The sequence below is a fragment of the Physeter macrocephalus genome, chromosome 8, assembly GCF_002837175.3.
Source record: "Physeter macrocephalus isolate SW-GA chromosome 8, ASM283717v5, whole genome shotgun sequence".
Lineage (NCBI taxonomy): Eukaryota > Metazoa > Chordata > Mammalia > Artiodactyla > Physeteridae > Physeter > Physeter macrocephalus.
Genome location: NC_041221.1, coordinates 29,031,163 through 29,049,453, shown reverse-complemented (window position 1 = coordinate 29,049,453; position 18,291 = coordinate 29,031,163). Strand labels below are relative to the sequence as shown.

At 44.4% G+C, this 18,291-nt stretch overlaps 1 protein-coding gene across 1 annotated transcript in view; it reads right to left on the bottom strand.

Annotated features, from left to right (window-relative positions):
* The window catches only part of FBXL7 (F-box and leucine rich repeat protein 7), a 457,095-nt gene extending 441,162 nt beyond the window's left edge, over positions 1-15,933 (bottom strand). Inside the window, exon 1 of the mRNA XM_024118365.3 lies at positions 15,851-15,933. Coding sequence (XP_023974133.1) covers positions 15,851-15,887 — 37 coding nt within the window. The 5' untranslated portion in view covers positions 15,888-15,933. The remainder of the gene's footprint in view (positions 1-15,850) is intronic.
* Positions 15,934-18,291: the final 2,358 nt, after the last annotated feature.

Sequence of the window (18,291 nt, the reverse complement as noted above, 5' to 3'; positions counted from 1 at the left end):
GGATTCCCAGAGAGATGATTTTCCCAGCAGTGGCATCCTGCCCTTGACCACTGCCAGAATAGCATCGTATTCAGCTTCTCCGTTGTCTTATATTGGTTTCCCCAGTAAATACAGTCTCTGATATGATTTGAAGTACGGGTGCTTTACTGGGAAGTACCCATGGCATCACACTTAGGAAAGGCAAGGGAGAAGGCAGACAGAGACAGAATTTGGTCTGTGATGCAGGGGCAATATAGGACACTCAGCCAACTGGAGTTCCGGACCAAAGATGGCTCTTCAGAGTTGTCCCAAATTGTACCCCCGCCTCAAAAAGTCATTCGATGGGGGCTGCTCCCTTGCCCTGAGTTAGAGTAATTTCCGGAGAAGCCCTGAGCCATGCTGGGGGTATGAGAGAGTCAGTCCCGGAGGGGCTAACTGCACAGAGAAGGAAAACAGCCACTACATTCACCTTAAATCTTCTGAAAGCAAGAAAAAAAAGGGCATGAAGCATGGTAAGAAAGAAATGGATTTAAAAGAAACACCTGGACTCTGTATGACCTTAACCAAACTCTCTCATTTCTTTGTCTCAGTCTCTTTCACTGTCAGCTGATCTGTGGTCAATTTCACCATGAACACATCCAAGATTCTATTACATGTTTCATTCTTGGTCTACCCTCAAAGCCCTTTTGTTACCTACCTCCAGGCTTACAAAGATTGTGAAGGAAAAATCCCCACACATATCAAACCTCTCCAGGAGCATTTGAAATTCACTCCATTAACTGTGAGGAGCTGATCAACAGCAGCAAATTCAAATCTACACACCACAGTGGACACACAGCAATCCCACGATTAAATTAGATTTGCAGGCAGCAGCTTGGAGATTTTGACGTTAGACTGAATACAATTACTCAGTTAGTTGTAACTTCATTACCCATGCTCCCCCTTGTGAGGCAATTTTCCTTATTGGAAGTAAAGCAACCCCAACCAAAGCATTTAAAAATGATCCTTTTCCTGTTTTTATTAGCCTGTATCAAAGAAATGACTATTTGAAGCACAACCAAGGGGAGGGAATTGGCTTTTTATTGCTCAGTTCATGTTGTGGCTTCAGGAATGGAGAAAGGCTCCCCAAGGAAATACTGTCTCTCAAAACAAGCTCACAGGGTGATCAACAGGAGAGGTCTTTCTTTGGGAGAGATGGAAAATAGAGAAAAGTATTAAAATATAATTAAGAAGGCAAAGTGGATGCAAAATGAGATGTGAAAAGTAAGCTGTTCAGGACAGAAATGTCATGTCTTGAAATTTATTTTCATAGTAGTCTCCACAATATACATTGTCCAAATGGGGCTACATAAATCTTTCCAACCAACGGAGCAGCTGTTGATCTTTAAAATGAAAAACCAAAAGACAAAAATGAGTGTTTGTATGCTGCCTGTGAATCTGAATTTACGCTCTGGCACTTCAAAACAAATGTCAACCAGGCTCAGTGCCACGCGGAGTACAATTCTCACCAACAGAGATTATATCCACTCATCTGAGCTGAACACATATTCAGGTAAACAAACAAACTAAAACATACAGTTCCAAGCGGATATCATGTCACAGAACCATTTCAAGTCTGTTCATAAACTACAGATACCTCTATCCCAAGTTCCATCTCAGAAAGCTCGTGTGTTGGACTATTTGCCCCTTCTTTAGTTTGATTCTTATGGTGGCCCTTTGTCTAAAGCTGTTCCTCTAACAGATACCATACTATTAAAAAAAATGGTACTTTAATTTTAATTGTATTTTTTAATTCCTTATAGATTACATATTTCTCTTCATTTACAGAAAAAAACAGATGTGAAGAATAATGGATTTTGCTGAATTTATAGAAAAGGGTTATTTAAATAATCTCATGTATGTATACACATACACACACTACAGCTCAATAATGGTTTTTTTTTTCTGAAATTGATTATTTCACTTCTGATTTTAGTAAGGAGGGAAGCCAGAAACAGAAGACCTACTAGAAACCATTCCAATCATACCAGACACATCTAATAACTTTTATATTTTGCATAATAAAAAGAAGAAAAATAAAGATGCAGAGCCCCCAGCATGAAGTAGATGAATATATAAGTTTAAAAGGATTCATAATGCTATAACCCTTTAATCCAGAGAAGAGAACAGAGCCAAAGGAGTAATTTATTAATTTAGAGATCAATTTTTAAATGCTTTCTAGATTTACTTAAATTGTCACGTAAACTCAATTTCCAAAGCAGCTGAAACAAATATTACCAAACAATACAATCTGCAATAAAAAATAGACAGTAGCATTCTACTCAATACTCATTGAAAATAATTAAGTCCACAATACTGTAAATCAGTGAAGTTGAAATGTCTTCTGCAATTGTTTTCAGCAATGCTAAAAAATACATATTTCATTTTTCCTTAAGTACACAAGCTATTTTCATCCATAAGATAGACCCACATTGTTCAAAATAAAAGTCCAAGTTAGAATATCCTCAGAAGAAAACATGCCCAGAGAAACTTCCTTTTAAGAGTAAAATGTTCAAGTCTAAGAAAAGTTCACTGAAAATATAATAAGGTTTTCATAGGCTTTTTTAGATCCAATAAAGATCATGGCTACAGATTCATCCTCATGTATTTGTTTAACAAAAATATATTAAGGACCTAACACGTGAACAGGGTTACAGTCATGTTGGGTAAGCATGTGGTAGGATGAGCAATAAATAAATACACAGGAACAAGAAAAAGAAGAAAAAAAAACAGACAGTAAACCAGAGGACAATGAGTGGAAAGTAAAGCAATTAAAGGCGAAATGACACTGTGGATTTCTATCACAACAACATCAGAACCTCAGTGACCTCTGATAGCAACTCACCCTAAAGGGCTTGTCCAGGACCTAAACACTTCCAAAGACCTCTGAACAACGTGGTTCTTCAACAGCAAAGGAAACCAGAAGACTGAAGATAATAAGGACTCCAGGGATGCTGATTGGCCCCAATTTTAGAGTTGATTCTCTGATCCTCCCAAAAGTGGAGTAACTTTCTCTACGCATCTAGAGCAGAAGCTTTCAGAAGGAAACACCCCTCACAGCCCCAGCTGAGTTTTATCAGCTAGCAAGTGACACCCTAACAAACAAGGTCATCTTGTCCTGAATATTTATCTAACAATTCACTCTGCATTCTCATTATAATAATCTTACCACTGCAAGGCTGCTCCCGTGAGCAGGCACAGCTCTGTGGCCTGAGATGACCAAGAGGGAGCAGGCTTCTCTGCTTCCATCAATACTAGAGCTCCAAAAGCAATTAAAGGACAGGATGGATGCTTGCAGACCCCCACTTTCATCCTTGGGTGCAAGCAATTTAAAATACTATCACAGATGCCTGGTGAGAATACCCTAGCATGATTATATTCTTTTTTCTCGTAGCATTTTAAGGGAAGCCATATTATGATGGAAAGTGTACTAAATTTAGAATCGGAATGACCCCATCTATTCTCAACTGTAAAATCAAGGCAAATCATTTAACCTGCCAAGGCCTCAGTTTCCTCATCTACAAACTGGGGATCATGGCAGACACCCCTCCCACAGTACCTGTGATGATAAATGAGATTAATTTCTGAAACGCTTTATAGCTTCCAAAGCAATTTCCTAGACATACTCATGGAGAAGTCTCCCAGGGGCTAGCAAAGATAAAGGCAAATACATATTGGAATAATTCCCCACATTAATGGCTGTTTCAAATCCGTACTTTTGAAACCAGAGGGAAATACAAGATATAACTTATAAACTATTTAGGAAGGAAAATGTGCGCACCTCTTTCAGTCCTCCCTTAGCTTTTGTTCGTGAGCAGGTGGCCGGCCGTCCCAGGTCACAAGCTATCCCCGCACCAAGACAATTTGCTAACGCTCTGGGGCGAAGTGGGACAGCCTCCCAGCTCTACTAGGCGCCCTGAAGACTCTACAGAATATGCTTATTATTTTACAGGCTGCCATTCTCAGAGACACTAGTCAGCCTGCCAATTTGTCAGCAGATTGGTGCCTGATGAGCAGTTAATTGGCCCTTGGGAGAGCCAGGTAAAGTGAGTTGAAAGTTTCCTTCCAAAGATGTCTTTCATTTTTGCTCACCTCATCCATACATAAAACTGTCACTTTCATTTTTAACGGGCTACTTTGCAGTCCCTGCAATCCTTTGAAACACACAAACAAAACAAAGATCAGGAAAGACTCTGGCTGCAACTGACATGCCCAGGCAGGAGGCGGTCAGGGGCACAGCGGAGAGGGACACAAAAGCCAGCACAGCCACAGGGATTTCAGACCGGACTGGACCACTCACCACCAGCTCTGTGCCCTGGGCAGTCAGCCCGCCTTGCCTCGAAGCTCCTGTGTTGGCAAGCTGCAAAATGGGATGATCTGTGCCCGCATCCCTGGCTGCCTTGAACTACAGGAATGAGTGTGTGTAACATGCTCGGAGAGGGAAGTAGCATCTACTAAGTGCTCAATAATTGTCACTATTACTGAAATGACCAAAAATACAGTAAACTTGGCAACAGCCAAGCCTACCAAGTATCTATTAGTAATTGTTTTTGTTCGTTGAGCTAAGATATTTGTAAGAAAAGAGCACTGAGTAGACCAGTGATTCCATTCTTTACGGTAGAGGGCAATCGGTGTCCTAACAGCAGTTCTCTCTGAATTTCTCCTCTTCTTCCCTCTCCCCTTATTTATGTTTCTTCCGCTCCACCCTCAGTCTCATACCTGTTCTTCCTCTCCCTGTGGTCTGAGCCCCCTCTGACAGCTGGACTGTGGAAGACCTGGCCTTAGACTTGGACCTAACCCAGAGGCTCCTGAGATTCGAGTACTCCATCGGGTCAAAGGTTCAACTGCACATACAAGGAGCCTTTTCCTGACTTCTCCGCCTTGCCAAAAAGTGGGTGACTCGCAGCCAGAAGGTCAATCCATGAGCAGAAGAAAAATTCCTGAAATTTTTCTCTAGAAATTCTGATTCCTTTTCCACTGCTACATCTGCTTGGAAAATGCAGCACAGGAATTTACCACAGAAAGGGTAGCAAACAAAAAAATGTTTTAATAACATTTCTACACGTTGCTCAAGGCTTCTAAAGTTACAATTATGAGTTCGTGTGGTGTTAACAACTGTTTTTCATTTTGTTACTGGTTTAGAAGTTAAATAGGGATTGATAGAGTGAGCATATCTAATGCACAACCGAATAAAGATTTACGGCTCCAGACAAAGTCGACACTCCTTCACCCAGGGAACGGGGAGAATGGTGACCACGTGTTTAGATTTTATTACTCAGGAAAATTAAGAGATGGTTCATAATCATTCGTGTCAGAAGTTTGAAAGTTGTACGTCTTTGGGGTATGAACTAACACATTTAAAAAGCATCTGCCGGGCTTCCCTGGTGGCGCAGTGGTTGAGAGTCCGCCTGCCGATGCAGGGGACACGGGTTCGTGCCCCGGTCCGGGAGGATCCCACGTGCCGCGGAGCGGCTGGGCCCGTGAGCCGTGGCCGCTGAGCCTGCGCGCCCGGAGCCTGTGCTCCGCAAGGGGAGAGGCCACAACAGTGAGAGGCCCGCGCACCGCAAAAAAAAAAAGCATCTTCCTGCAGGCTCCCGTTCTCCTTGGTTGCAGGATACAGGTGTGGTGAGGACCTAGTCTGGTCAGATGCTCCTGCCTCTCCTCTGAAGCCTCCCAAGGTCCTCGCTTACAGGTCCCACAAGAACCACTTCCCATGGAATAAAAACATGAAGATTTTCGGGAACAATTAGGGAAAGACTCCTAACAAAAGGTTTAGTTTCTCCCAAGAGTGTGACTCCCTCTCCAATTTACCTGTTTTTTTGTTGTTGTTGTTGTTGTTGTTTTGTGGTACGCCGGCCTCTCACTCTTGTGGCCTCTCCCGTTGCGGAGCACAGGCTCCGGACGCGCAGGCTCAGCGGCCATGGCTCACGGGCCCAGCCGCTCCGCGGCACGTGGGATCTTCCCGGACCGGGGCACGAACCCGTGTCCCCTGCCTCGGCAGGCGGACTCTCAACCACTGCGCCACCAGGGAAGCCCCTGTTTTCTTTTTTTAATTGAAGTATAGCTGATTTATAATATCGTGTTAGTTTCAGGCATACAGCACTCTGATTCAGTTATATCTATATATGCATATAATTTATATTATATAATGTATGTATATATATATATATTCTTCTTCAGATTCTCTTCCCTTATAGGTTATTACAAAATATTGAGTATAGTTCCCTGTGCTATATATAGTAGGTCCTTGTTATCTATTTTATATATAGTGGTGTGTATATGTTGTTATTGTTGTCGTTGTTTTAGAAAATATGTGCATCCTTTAGATGTTTGGGGAGTTGCAGCTATTGTCCAGTGCTGTCATTATTTAGAGCTGCTCTGGTCTTATGCCCACTTTCCACTTATCACTCACCTACATTCACACTTAGCACGTCAGAAAAGTAGGGTCCCTCTGTGAATCAGCATTTATCATCTTGTTCTGAAATCACTGGCCTCCCTGCCTAGCTTTTCAGTTAGATACTGAACTTCCTTAAAGCAAAAGTCTTATTCTATCTAGAGATTTAACGCAGTGAGTAGATGGAAGAAGAAGTCTAAATTTCTGTAACCAAACCCCCAAAAAAAGCTGCATTCTGGGAAAGTTCAGCAGATATGGGCTTTATCACCACATGGCAGAACTGCCTGTCTAGCTCATGCACAGAAGACATGATGCTGAACAAAAAGGAGTCAGGGCTCCTTGAGAAAGAGGATGTCTTTGTGAGGTTCTAGTCAATGTGTAGCTTCTGATCAGATGTCACCAACCGATGATGCCAATTAAATCTTATCAACAAAGTTAAAACATTAATTCAAGATAGGCAACACAAGCACAATTCAGGGACTTGCTTCACCTTCAGGAGATCTACCTGTTTTAGGGTCATAATAAAAGGCACAGTAGGCAGAGTCCGTATCCATTACTGCACTGAAAATAGGACATGTCATTTATCAAACCCAATTTTTGGTTCAGGAGATTATGTACCACCGAAGGCAGGGAAACAAATAAAATCAGTTGATTTTCCAATTAATATCTAAATATATCTACAAAGACATAAACACATACATGTAACAGAGAGAGAAAATTAACCTAGAGGAAGTGGGGATAGTACTTTTCAACAACTACAAGGATAGAAATGTATTAAGGGGGGCAAGTAGCAATATGAGTTCAAATCAAACAATAACCCTTCATCAAACATAACGGCAACCCACAGACACAGAAAACAAATTTATGGTCACCAAATGGGAAAGGGGGGAGGGATAAATTGGGAATTGGGGATTAACATATACACACTACTCTATATAAAATAGGTAACCAACAAGGACCTACTGCAGAGCACAGGGAACTATTTTGTAATAACCTATAATGGAAAAGAATCTGAAAAAAATAGATATGTATGTATGTATAATTGAATCACTTTGCTGTACACCTGAAACTAACACAACACTGTAAATCAATCATACTTCAATTAAAAAAATAAATAAATAACTGCACACGGCAAATTGTTTGCTAGGGATCTTGGTGTCCGGTCCTATGGTAGACCCCTTAGTTGATGCAGAAATCTCTAGCACAACAATCTTTACTGTGATCCCCCTTTCATGTGGGAGGACTCACTTCCTCATTAGGCAGCCAGTCTCAGATGTGGGCAGCTCTTATCATCAGCTCTTCCTCAGACTGAGTCAAATCTACCTATGTGCTAGTAACTTACATATCTTGGTCTTTGCTCAGCACTCCTCTGAAATTTAACCTTCATCATGACAGCTCTTCAAATATTATTTTTTAAGGTATTAAGTTTCTAAACTTCATTTACCCCCTTAGTCATTATTCAGAGAATTAATTCACTCTAGATTTTATTCAAGATACTGTCACATATTTTACTACATTCCAAATGCCATGGTGCGTGATATCTACGAGTTTCCATCAGTCAAAGAGCCAAGCCAAGTAGTCTAATCAACTTCCAGACACACCACTCAATAAGGGCTAAGGGTAAAAGTAATTATCAATTACTCAAAATCAACCCAGAATTCATTCTGTTTCAAAAGGCAGAGAGAGCTGATACAAAGTTGAGGTGAGTCGATTCTTAAGGAGAACGAAGTTACCTCTCTTCTCCTTCTCTGTTTTAAATATGCAAAAAGATTCCTCAAATCTCTGAAAACACTGTCAGACCAAAAATGGTACTGATAGCTTCACTAATGCTTTGATTTGAGCCAAACAGTGGAATCACTATCATGTATCTTCTGATTTTCATCAGAATGAATTTTTTTACTGGAGGCATTAGATAAAGAGCTACATCCATCTAAGAATTACAGAGACCTTTGGAGAGATCTTCGGGTGGGCAGTCACACATCCAGTAAGTCAGGCAACATCTACTGGTTGCAGAATGAAGGGCATTTCCTAGGCTCGCCCTCCCCTCCCTACAAAAGCAGTCACAAACCATCTGCTAGAATACCATTGGATAAAACATATTTGTAAAGACTCTAGGCAAAAAATATGCCCAGTGGCCAGACTAACTCTGTTCCACTCTAGCTGACTACTTACAGAAGACTGATGATGTTACACTTTTACACTTGCATAAAAGGATGATGCAAGCCCTCCACATAAAGAGTATTCACTTTGATAGAACACAGTGGTTGAAAGGAACAGTCAACATGCTGCATGGATCCTCAGGGCTTAGTCCCTCACTTCTCTTCAGTTTCAGTCTAAACGCCAATTTTTCCATAAGGCCCACAGTGACTCCGCTAATTAAAATTGCCACACCCTTCTCTTCTCAACTCCCATCAGCCTTTTTTTTTTTTTAAAGAGTTTTTAGATGTGGACCACTTTTTTTAAGTCTTTATTGAACTTGTTACAATATTGCTTCTGTTTTTTATGTTTTAGGTTTTTTGGCCAGGAGGCATGTGGGATCTTAGCTCCCCAACCAGGGATGAAACCGGCACCCCCTGCATTGGAAGGCAAAGTCTTAACCACTGGACCACCAGGAAGTTCCCCCATCAGTCTTAACTTGACAATTTTCTTTTTTTTTTTTTTTTTTTTGCGGTACGTGGGCCTCTCACTGTTGTGGCCTCTCCCGTTGCAGAGCACAGGCTCCGGACGCGCAGGCTCAGCGGCCATGGCTCACGGGCCCAGCCGCTCCGCGGCATGTGGGATCTTCCCGGACTGGGGCACAAACCCGCGTCCCCTGCATCGGCAGGCGGACTCTCAACCACTGCACCACCAGGGAAGCCCGACAATTTTCTTTATGCAGAGACTCAGCCCCTTAGAACTTACCATGTGGTTTACTAAATGACTGCCTGTGTGCACACGTTAGCTGTTCCATTTCACCTCCCTCCCAACACACGTGGACACATGCACACAGATGAAGATATGACTGACCAGGACAGGATCTTTATCTGTTTACTGTTGTATTCCAAGAATCTAGAGGAGTTCCTGGCACATGGTAGGAAATAAGAAGTCAACATATATTGGTTGAATGAAAGAATGAATAAGTAACTCTGGGCTTAGACAGACTTGGCCCTGAGTCCCAATTCCACCTATGCTACCTGTAGGATCTTGGGAAAATGATCATCCTCTCTGCACCTCTGTTTCCTCATCAGTAAAATGGAGACATAGGAACACCTGCCCCATAGGATCAGGATTGTCATGAGAATTATACTGTAACAGGGAAGAACAAAATCTGACTCCGAGTTGGATCTGTTTCTTTTACTTTAACCTTTGCTCTCCCGTTGCTTTTTGTTACTATAGTCACTAAGAGGATGTTGTCTATAGCTATTGGCATACCTAATGGCCCCCCTCAGGGAACCCTGCCCCTCTGCCTAAATGTTAAACAAGTGTCTTTGTTCAGTTCACAGGGAAACATTCTGGCCACCTGTGAATGGCTGCAAGAAAGAAGTAACATCCCCTCCCTGAAGCTGGCCAAACCAGGAGATGTTTGGCAAGACTTATGGCCTTTTTATTTTACTTCCTCACCTCCTCCCACTCTCTGCTCTATAAAAGAAACTAGCATCCAGACCCCACAAGATGGTACTCTGGGACCCTAGTCTGCCATCTTCTTGGACGCCCGGCTTTCCGAATAAAGTTGCTATTCCCTCAATACCTCGTCTCCCGATTTATTGGCCTGTCGTGCGGCGAGCTGAGTGAGCTTGGACTCGGCGGTAACAGCAAAAGTCAGTGTACGTGAAGGGCTCAGGATCATGCTTGGACAAAGTAAGCATTCAATAAATGTTCCTTGCCATCGTTATTATTCTTTCAAGATATGCTTCCTGAAGTGGTGATGGATTGGTGATGATTTATGCTCCCAGGCAACATATCTGAGAAGCACAGATCTGAGATGGTGAAAAGGGACTCAGGGCGTTGATACAGCAGCAGAGCTACCAAGGTCAAGCCCCATCACAAGGCCTCAGCAGCTCCAATTCAACGACAGGCAGGATGTTACAAAGGAGCTGTTAACAGTGTGAGGACGACAGACTCAGCCCTGCTGGAGTAGAATAAACATAACAACGAAACCACTGAGTAAGTGAGGGTGAGGCTGGAAACCTTAAAAGGCAGGAAAAGCAGCTCCTCTCTCACTACTTGAACAGAGAGATTTGTTTATTTAGTTTAACTGGAGTCAAAGCTAATGGTTCTAATGGCTTTGAATCACCCCAGCTTATTCTCCAGATTTCTACACATGGGCTGTAACTTAAATTTTATGAAAGAAGACAAAGAGAAAAAAATCAGCCCTCCATAATAAGAGTTTACCGGAACGTAATAATCATTTAGACATTCGCTTATATTTCGAGAAAGCTGAACATCAGCAGTGGTGTGGCAACTTTTTCCTGGAGCAAAATCCAAGTTTTTTTTTTGCGGTACGTGGGCCTCTCACTGTTGTGGCCTCTCCCGTTGCAGAGCACAGGCTCCGGACGCGCAGGCTCAGCGGCCATGGCTCACGGGCCCAGCCGCTCCGCGGCATGTGGGATCTTCCCGGACTGGGGCACGAACCCGCGTCCCCTGCATCGGCAGGCGGACTCTCAACCACTGCACCACCAGGGAAGCCCGACAATTTTCTTTATGCAGAGACTCAGCCCCTTAGAACTTACCATGTGGTTTACTAAATGACTGCCTGTGTGCACACGTTAGCTGTTCCATTTCACCTCCCTCCCAACACACGTGGACACATGCACACAGATGAAGATAAGACTGACCAGGACAGGATCTTTATCTGTTTACTGTTGTATTCCAAGAATCTAGAGGAGTTCCTGGCACATGGTAGGAAATAAGAAGTCAACATATATTGGTTGAATGAAAGAATGAATAAGTAACTCTGGGCTTAGACAGACTTGGCCCTGAGTCCCAATTCCACCTATGCTACCTGTAGGATCTTGGGAAAATGATCATCCTCTCTGCACCTCTGTTTCCTCATCAGTAAAATGGAGACATAGGAACACCTGCCCCATAGGATCAGGATTGTCATGAGAATTATACTGTAACAGGGAAGAACAAAATCTGACTCCGAGTTGGATCTGTTTCTTTTACTTTAACCTTTGCTCTCCCGTTGCTTTTTGTTACTATAGTCACTAAGAGGATGTTGTCTATAGCTATTGACATACCTAATGGCCCCCCTCAGGGAACCCTGCCCCTCTGCCTAAATGTTAAACAAGTGTCTTTGTTCAGTTCACAGGGAAACATTCTGGCCACCTGTGAATGGCTGCAAGAAAGAAGTAACATCCCCTCCCTGAAGCTGGCCAAACCAGGAGATGTTTGGCAAGACTTATGGCCTTTTTATTTTACTTCCTCACCTCCTCCCACTCTCTGCTCTATAAAAGAAACTAGCATCCAGACCCCACAAGATGGTACTCTGGGACCCTAGTCTGCCATCTTCTTGGACGCCCGGCTTTCCGAATAAAGTTGCTATTCCCTCAATACCTCGTCTCCCGATTTATTGGCCTGTCGTGCGGCGAGCTGAGTGAGCTTGGACTCGGCGGTAACAGCAAAAGTCAGTGTACGTGAAGGGCTCAGGATCATGCTTGGACAAAGTAAGCATTCAATAAATGTTCCTTGCCATCGTTATTATTCTTTCAAGATATGCTTCCTGAAGTGGTGATGGATTGGTGATGATTTATGCTCCCAGGCAACATATCTGAGAAGCACAGATCTGAGATGGTGAAAAGGGACTCGGGGCGTTGATACAGCAGCAGAGCTACCAAGGTCAAGCCCCATCACAAGGCCTCAGCAGCTCCAATTCAACGACAGGCAGGATGTTACAAAGGAGCTGTTAACAGTGTGAGGACGACAGACTCAGCCCTGCTGGAGTAGAATAAACATAACAACGAAACCACTGAGTAAGTGAGGGTGAGGCTGGAAACCTTAAAAGGCAGGAAAAGCAGCTCCTCTCTCACTACTTGAACAGAGAGATTTGTTTATTTAGTTTAACTGGAGTCAAAGCTAATGGTTCTAATGGCTTTGAATCACCCCAGCTTATTCTCCAGATTTCTACACATGGGCTGTAACTTAAATTTTATGAAAGAAGACAAAGAGAAAAAAATCAGCCCTCCATAATAAGAGTTTACCGGAACGTAATAATCATTTAGACATTCGCTTATATTTCGAGAAAGCTGAACATCAGCAGTGGTGTGGCAACTTTTTCCTGGAGCAAAATCCAAGTCTGTCTAAAGGCTGCGAACTAAATCATTAACCTGAACGTTCACTAAGTATTTAGGAAAACAAAACACTGGAAACACCCAATATTGATAAACACATAACTTTAATCTCAGGAGAAAAAGCAGAGACTGATTGAGTTAAGAGAGGAAGTGGAAATGAGTAAGGTAGATAGAGATGAGGGTAAAGGAGATAACAAAGGGATTGGGGCATCTACAGATTTCAGGACAATAATAGTCTTAACTTCCCTATTTATTATAACATGTCTTCCCCCAAGGCGAATCTCTGTTAAGTGGTCCATTAAGGCATTATAAGAGCAAACTAAAATGAAGGACGGCATGCTCAAGGATGAGCATGACAAATAAAGCCAACAAAAAAAAAAAATTCTCACTCTATAGAAGAAAGACGTTAAGATTTGGGGACAACTGAGCGAGGTCACAGTAGCTAAGCAGAAGCTGGAATCAAATTTCTAGACTCTCAAATCAATGCTTTGCATCCCATACCAGAACTGCCTCGAGCTTTTAACATGCATGTGATAAGTGGTTCAGATTCTGCATTTCTGACAAGCTCCCACGTGATGCTTCGGGACCTGGAATGATGCAGAAGTAGGAAGCCTCTGTCCCACTGCACCTGCTAAGGTAAGTCTTAGGAATATTTTTTTTTAATAAAAAAGATATTTTCCAGGGGCACGAGAAAGTGAGATTTACAGATGAAATACTGAAGTTTTGAAAGTTCTAATAATTCACAACAAAATCTGTAAAATTTCAGGGCCATTTACATGGTGGTGTCAGCTCCACTAGTAAGCAAAATATACTGAAGTTACAGTTTTTTAAAGTATACACAAACACCAATGTTTTATAGTTGGGGGATCTCTCACTGAGCCATTCTGTAGGATATGCATTTGTTGATAATTTGAAATACACCACACCTAATTTGCACTAAACCTGTGAAACTCTCTTAATTCTCAGTCTGCTTTGATAATAGAAATACTATGTCTAGGGGTTGCTTTCACTTTCTTTGAAAGTTGACATTTTAGATAAGAGATTTAGATAAGGATTTGCTGTGGCACTAACACATCAAATTCCAAAAGGCTTATCTGCATAGATTTTTACCATCCAATGGCACAATGTAATAAAGCTGACCATACCCAACTACATATATTATAACCACATAATACATTACATATATTATAATGACATATATTAGGAGAGGCCCATTGTAACTGGGGGGAGAAAAGATTTTTGAAAAGCTCTTGTTATTCGATTTCTCTATTTTCCCCCCACCTATCACAGAGGAATGGCCATGCACTTGAAGAGACTTGATGAACGCTAAACACAACGTGTCCCTCCAGCCAAAACTCAGTTACCTCCCAAAGCTTCCTTTTGGTCCCCTTGAATCAGCTGAGCCCAAGGGATTTTTCCTATAAAAAGTCCACAGGGTATCTAAGTCAGATCCCAGTAAAATTTCGCTTCAGCTGAAATGAAAATGCAGAGGTAGCATTTACGGATAACAGCTGGAGAACATTAGTTCTCTGTCTCTCCTTTTCTCTCCCAAGGGTTGAAAACTCCACTGTTCAGACAGGAAGTAGTCATACACCACACACTGTACAATGCGAGAACGCTGGGATCTAAGAACAAGTTGCATAGGATTAGGAAGAGCGTGAGGGGTTTTGTTGAACAACACAGAGCAGTGACTCTGTGTTCCTCTTGGGGTGTCCATTCCCCCCACCAGTGTTCAAATAGCATAATGTATGCACACCCAGAACAGACAAGCACACACTTCACTCCCTGAAAGCTTCTTTAATAACTCAGAGTAAGGAGGCTTAATCTTTCATTTTTCCACAATTTTTTAAAACATTAACTTCAAGAAGTTTTGGGGGGTGGCCAAGATTCTCCAATAATCTCTTTTGGCATAATTTCACGGTTGCTCTCTAAAAAGACCACCTTTTAACTTTTTAAAAAAGAAGTTGTCAGGAAAAAAAATCTCTTTCACATGACTGCCCAGAATAAGGAAATATATATATTTCACATATATATGTGGAATTCAAAACATGATGCTCTGGAAAAGAATGATTTAAACAAAAGGTTCTTGTGGATACGGTTTTTTAGGGTCGGTTTCTGCTGTAATTCCACAAAGCTGCTGAGAAGGAACACAGACGCAAACACGGGGAGAGGCATCCACATTCTGTGGCCACAGCTCAAAGTTTTGAAGAGGATGATAGGAGTCTCCCTAACACCACAGGCTGAAGAGCCATTCTGCATTCCTACCAGTCTTCAGGCGCTGGACCCCGTTTCTAACCGCCGGTCCTCTGGGGGCGGGCTGTAAAACCGACCCTGTCTCTTCCACTCCCCTCCAGCCAAGTTCACGAAAAGACAAACCTTCCTGAGTACTCAACTGCGGGAAATGCCTTTGCCGTATGCATATGAGGGGCATGCAGTTAATCAACCGGGTTACAACACTACGGTTCTATGCAAAAGGCTGGGGAGGGGCGAGGGAGAAGCCAACCCACATATCCATCATCCTTTTAGGAGTAGGTGGAGTTTAAAGTTTCCCCAACTTCCAAGTTCCCACTTGACAGGCAATATTTCTGTGCAATTTCCAGCCCCACGTAACAGATGGTCCTCTGCCCGTCTCGAGCCCCGAGAGAGCCCAGACAAAGCCCCCCGCCACTCCTCGTTTCACACAGCCCCTAGGTGGTCAGTTTTACGAAGCTGTCAGCTCGGCGGCAGTGAGCAGAGAATGGAAACTTAACTTCTTCCAGAAGTTTTTCCTGCTACAGGAGAGTCCCGGGGACTGGTGCACAAAGGCCTGGGAAAATTTTCACTGCGTTGTTTTTCAAAAACGTTTTCCGCCCTCTGCCAAACCATCATCCGAAACCCCAGATGCCCAGGGAAGGGAAACTGAGGCACATGGTTTCAGAAACAGAAATGCAATTCGGGACTTGCCGTCCCAAAGGCAACCTGGGAAGTTGGTTAGAGAGACCCCCGCGGTGGGAAAGCATCCTCTGGGCGCCGAAGGACTCAGAGCCAAAAGGGAAGACGACGGCCCAGACGGGGTGCCAAATGGGGATGCGCCCCGGCAGCGTGCGAGAATCTTCCTTCCCAGACGGGAGGGCGAGGGGAAGGGAGGGGGGCGCGACTGGGGAGTTGTGAGGACTAGCGGCCCACTCACCCTCACTGCCGTACTGTTTGCCATTGTTCGCGCCCATCCTGCCGCCGTCATGCCCGCCGTCTCCCTGGACACTCCATAGGTGGGGCGCACCGCCTGCGCGCTCCGCCAGAGGAAAGCCCGCCCGACGGGACCTTTAGCTGCGCATACCCCACGCTCCGGGGCCGATCTCCGGAGGGGGGCGGCCCCCGCACTCCGGTGGGAGGGGGCGCTCCGTCCCCTCCTGGCACCCCCGACTGCGCCGGGTGGGGCCGGGGGGCGGCCGCCGCCCTTAGAATCCGCGTTCGGGGCCGGCGGGCGCAGCGCCGCGGAGAGCCCGCGCCCCGGGGCCGCCCAGAGGCTCGCCGCGCCGCCGCCGCCGGGTCCCCATCCGCCCGCCCCGATCCCCCTGCGGTGGACGCTGAGCCGCGCGGGCGGCCGGGGCTCCGGGGCTCCGCCGCTTCCTCCGGGCGCCTCTGCGCACCCGCGGCTTCCCCGGGGAGGGCGCGGCGGCCACTTGTTGCGGGTGCCCGGAGCGAGCAGACACTCGCGGCCCGGCGCCGCTCGCCCAAGGGCCGGACTTTTGTTAGCGCCAGGCGCCTCCTCTCGCCGCCCAGCGTCAATCACAGCTGGAGCCCCGGGGAGGAAGGCCGGCCCGGAGATGCGCGGCCTTTTAAAGGGGCAGCGCGCCTTTTCGGGGCTCCGGCTTCCAGCCCCAGGCTCGGCGCAGGCCCTGCGCGCCACCAGCGAATCGCTTCGAGCGAAGGAACACGCTCTTGGCTCTATTTTACTATTGTTCTTTTACCGGCTGGGCCCCTAGTTAGTAAGATGAGCTTCCGGACGTCGTTTGAAATCCCTTGGGTTTGCCTGCAAATATGGCCTATTTTAGGTGTGGTGGCATTTAAAATCAACACTCATCTGAGGCTGATTCTGTCTGACAACTCCAGGTAGGCGTGCTGGTATCCTCCTGTGGCTCCCACGTTTGGGACTGAGGCGGGGAATGGAGACGCGAGGGAGGGAAAACTTGAGGGGAGCTTAGCAGGGAGTCACTGCAGAGCCAGAGATTCCCCGCCCCGGTGCGGAAGGTTTCCTGGCTCAGAACTTTTAAGAGCTTCCGAGCCAGGAAGTGTATTTTCTCCCCGTTTCTATGATTTTTTTTTTCTTCTTGTGGTTGGTGTTAACCTTTATTTAATACATTACAACCTCTTTTGGAGATTTATATGGCACTTCTAGAGTCTTAAAATGGCCCTTTGGTGTTCCCTCCTTTAAATGGAAAAAGGAAATTCTTCTTAATGTTTTATTCCCCTTCCATGTAAATACCTAGATTTTTATAACATTGCATCTTAGTGAAGACCGGGGCATTCACAGCACAAATTACGTTGTACGGAAGCAAGCATACAGCGCGATTTCTCCTTATAGGTGTTAGATGTTTTAAGTTAAATTAAACTTATATAGTGATACATATATGTGTACATATATGTAATATTTAGGCATTTATGATACCTGAATGGAGATCCACGAATTTTGCAATTACCTTTTTCTTAAAAGGCTTGCGACCACTTGCAGAAATTGTCGGTTGACTTGGCCTATAGATTCTATTTGGGTAATTTCCTTTAATACAATCTTCTTTCTTAAAGATAAGCTAAAATATCATGTTTCCAAATTTAGAAATCTAGATTTATTGTTCCGGAGAGATCATATTTTGAAAGAAAAATAATAAATTCATCTATTTTCAAGGACAGGATTAAATAGTTTTGTGTTGTACCGATAACACTTCAACTGTCCCAGTTCAAAGAGATTAATAGCTGTGTTTCAAGTCATCTTTTCATATATATAATCTAGCACACTGCCTGAACAATAATATGTTTCCCGTATCTGTTGAGTTAAATTAAAAACTTGTGTCACGGGCCCTGTATAGGAAATAAGGGTGTCAAAAATGTGGAAGAGTTAAATGGGTTTTCAGAGACTCCACCTGAAAATACAAACTCAAGCTAGCAATGAGCAGATGTCCACATTATCTTCATCCAAAGTGGGTCCCTGCTCAGCTGGTCCTTGTGATTTTCCATCACCATGTCGGGACTTGCCCTGGATCAGATCATTCTTTGGAGACTTGGGGCTTCCCTGGTGGCGCAGTTGTGGAGAGTCCGCCTGCCGATGCAGGGGACGCGGGTTCGTGCCCCGGTCCGGGAAGATCCCACATGCCGCGGAGCGGCTGGGCCCGTGAGCCATGGCCGCTGAGCCTGCGCGTCCGGAGCCTGTGCTCCGCAACGGGAGAGGCCACAACAGTGAGAGGCCTGCGTACCGCAAAAAAAAAAAAAAAAGAACAGATCTCTTTGGAGACTTAGTTGAAGATTAACCCACTGTAAAGTAGTGGAACGATGGACGCTCATCTTGATATTTGGTGTTGAGTTGACAACTTGCTTCTTTATAGGCTTTTATCTCCCTGAGCCTCTCAGTCCCTCTTT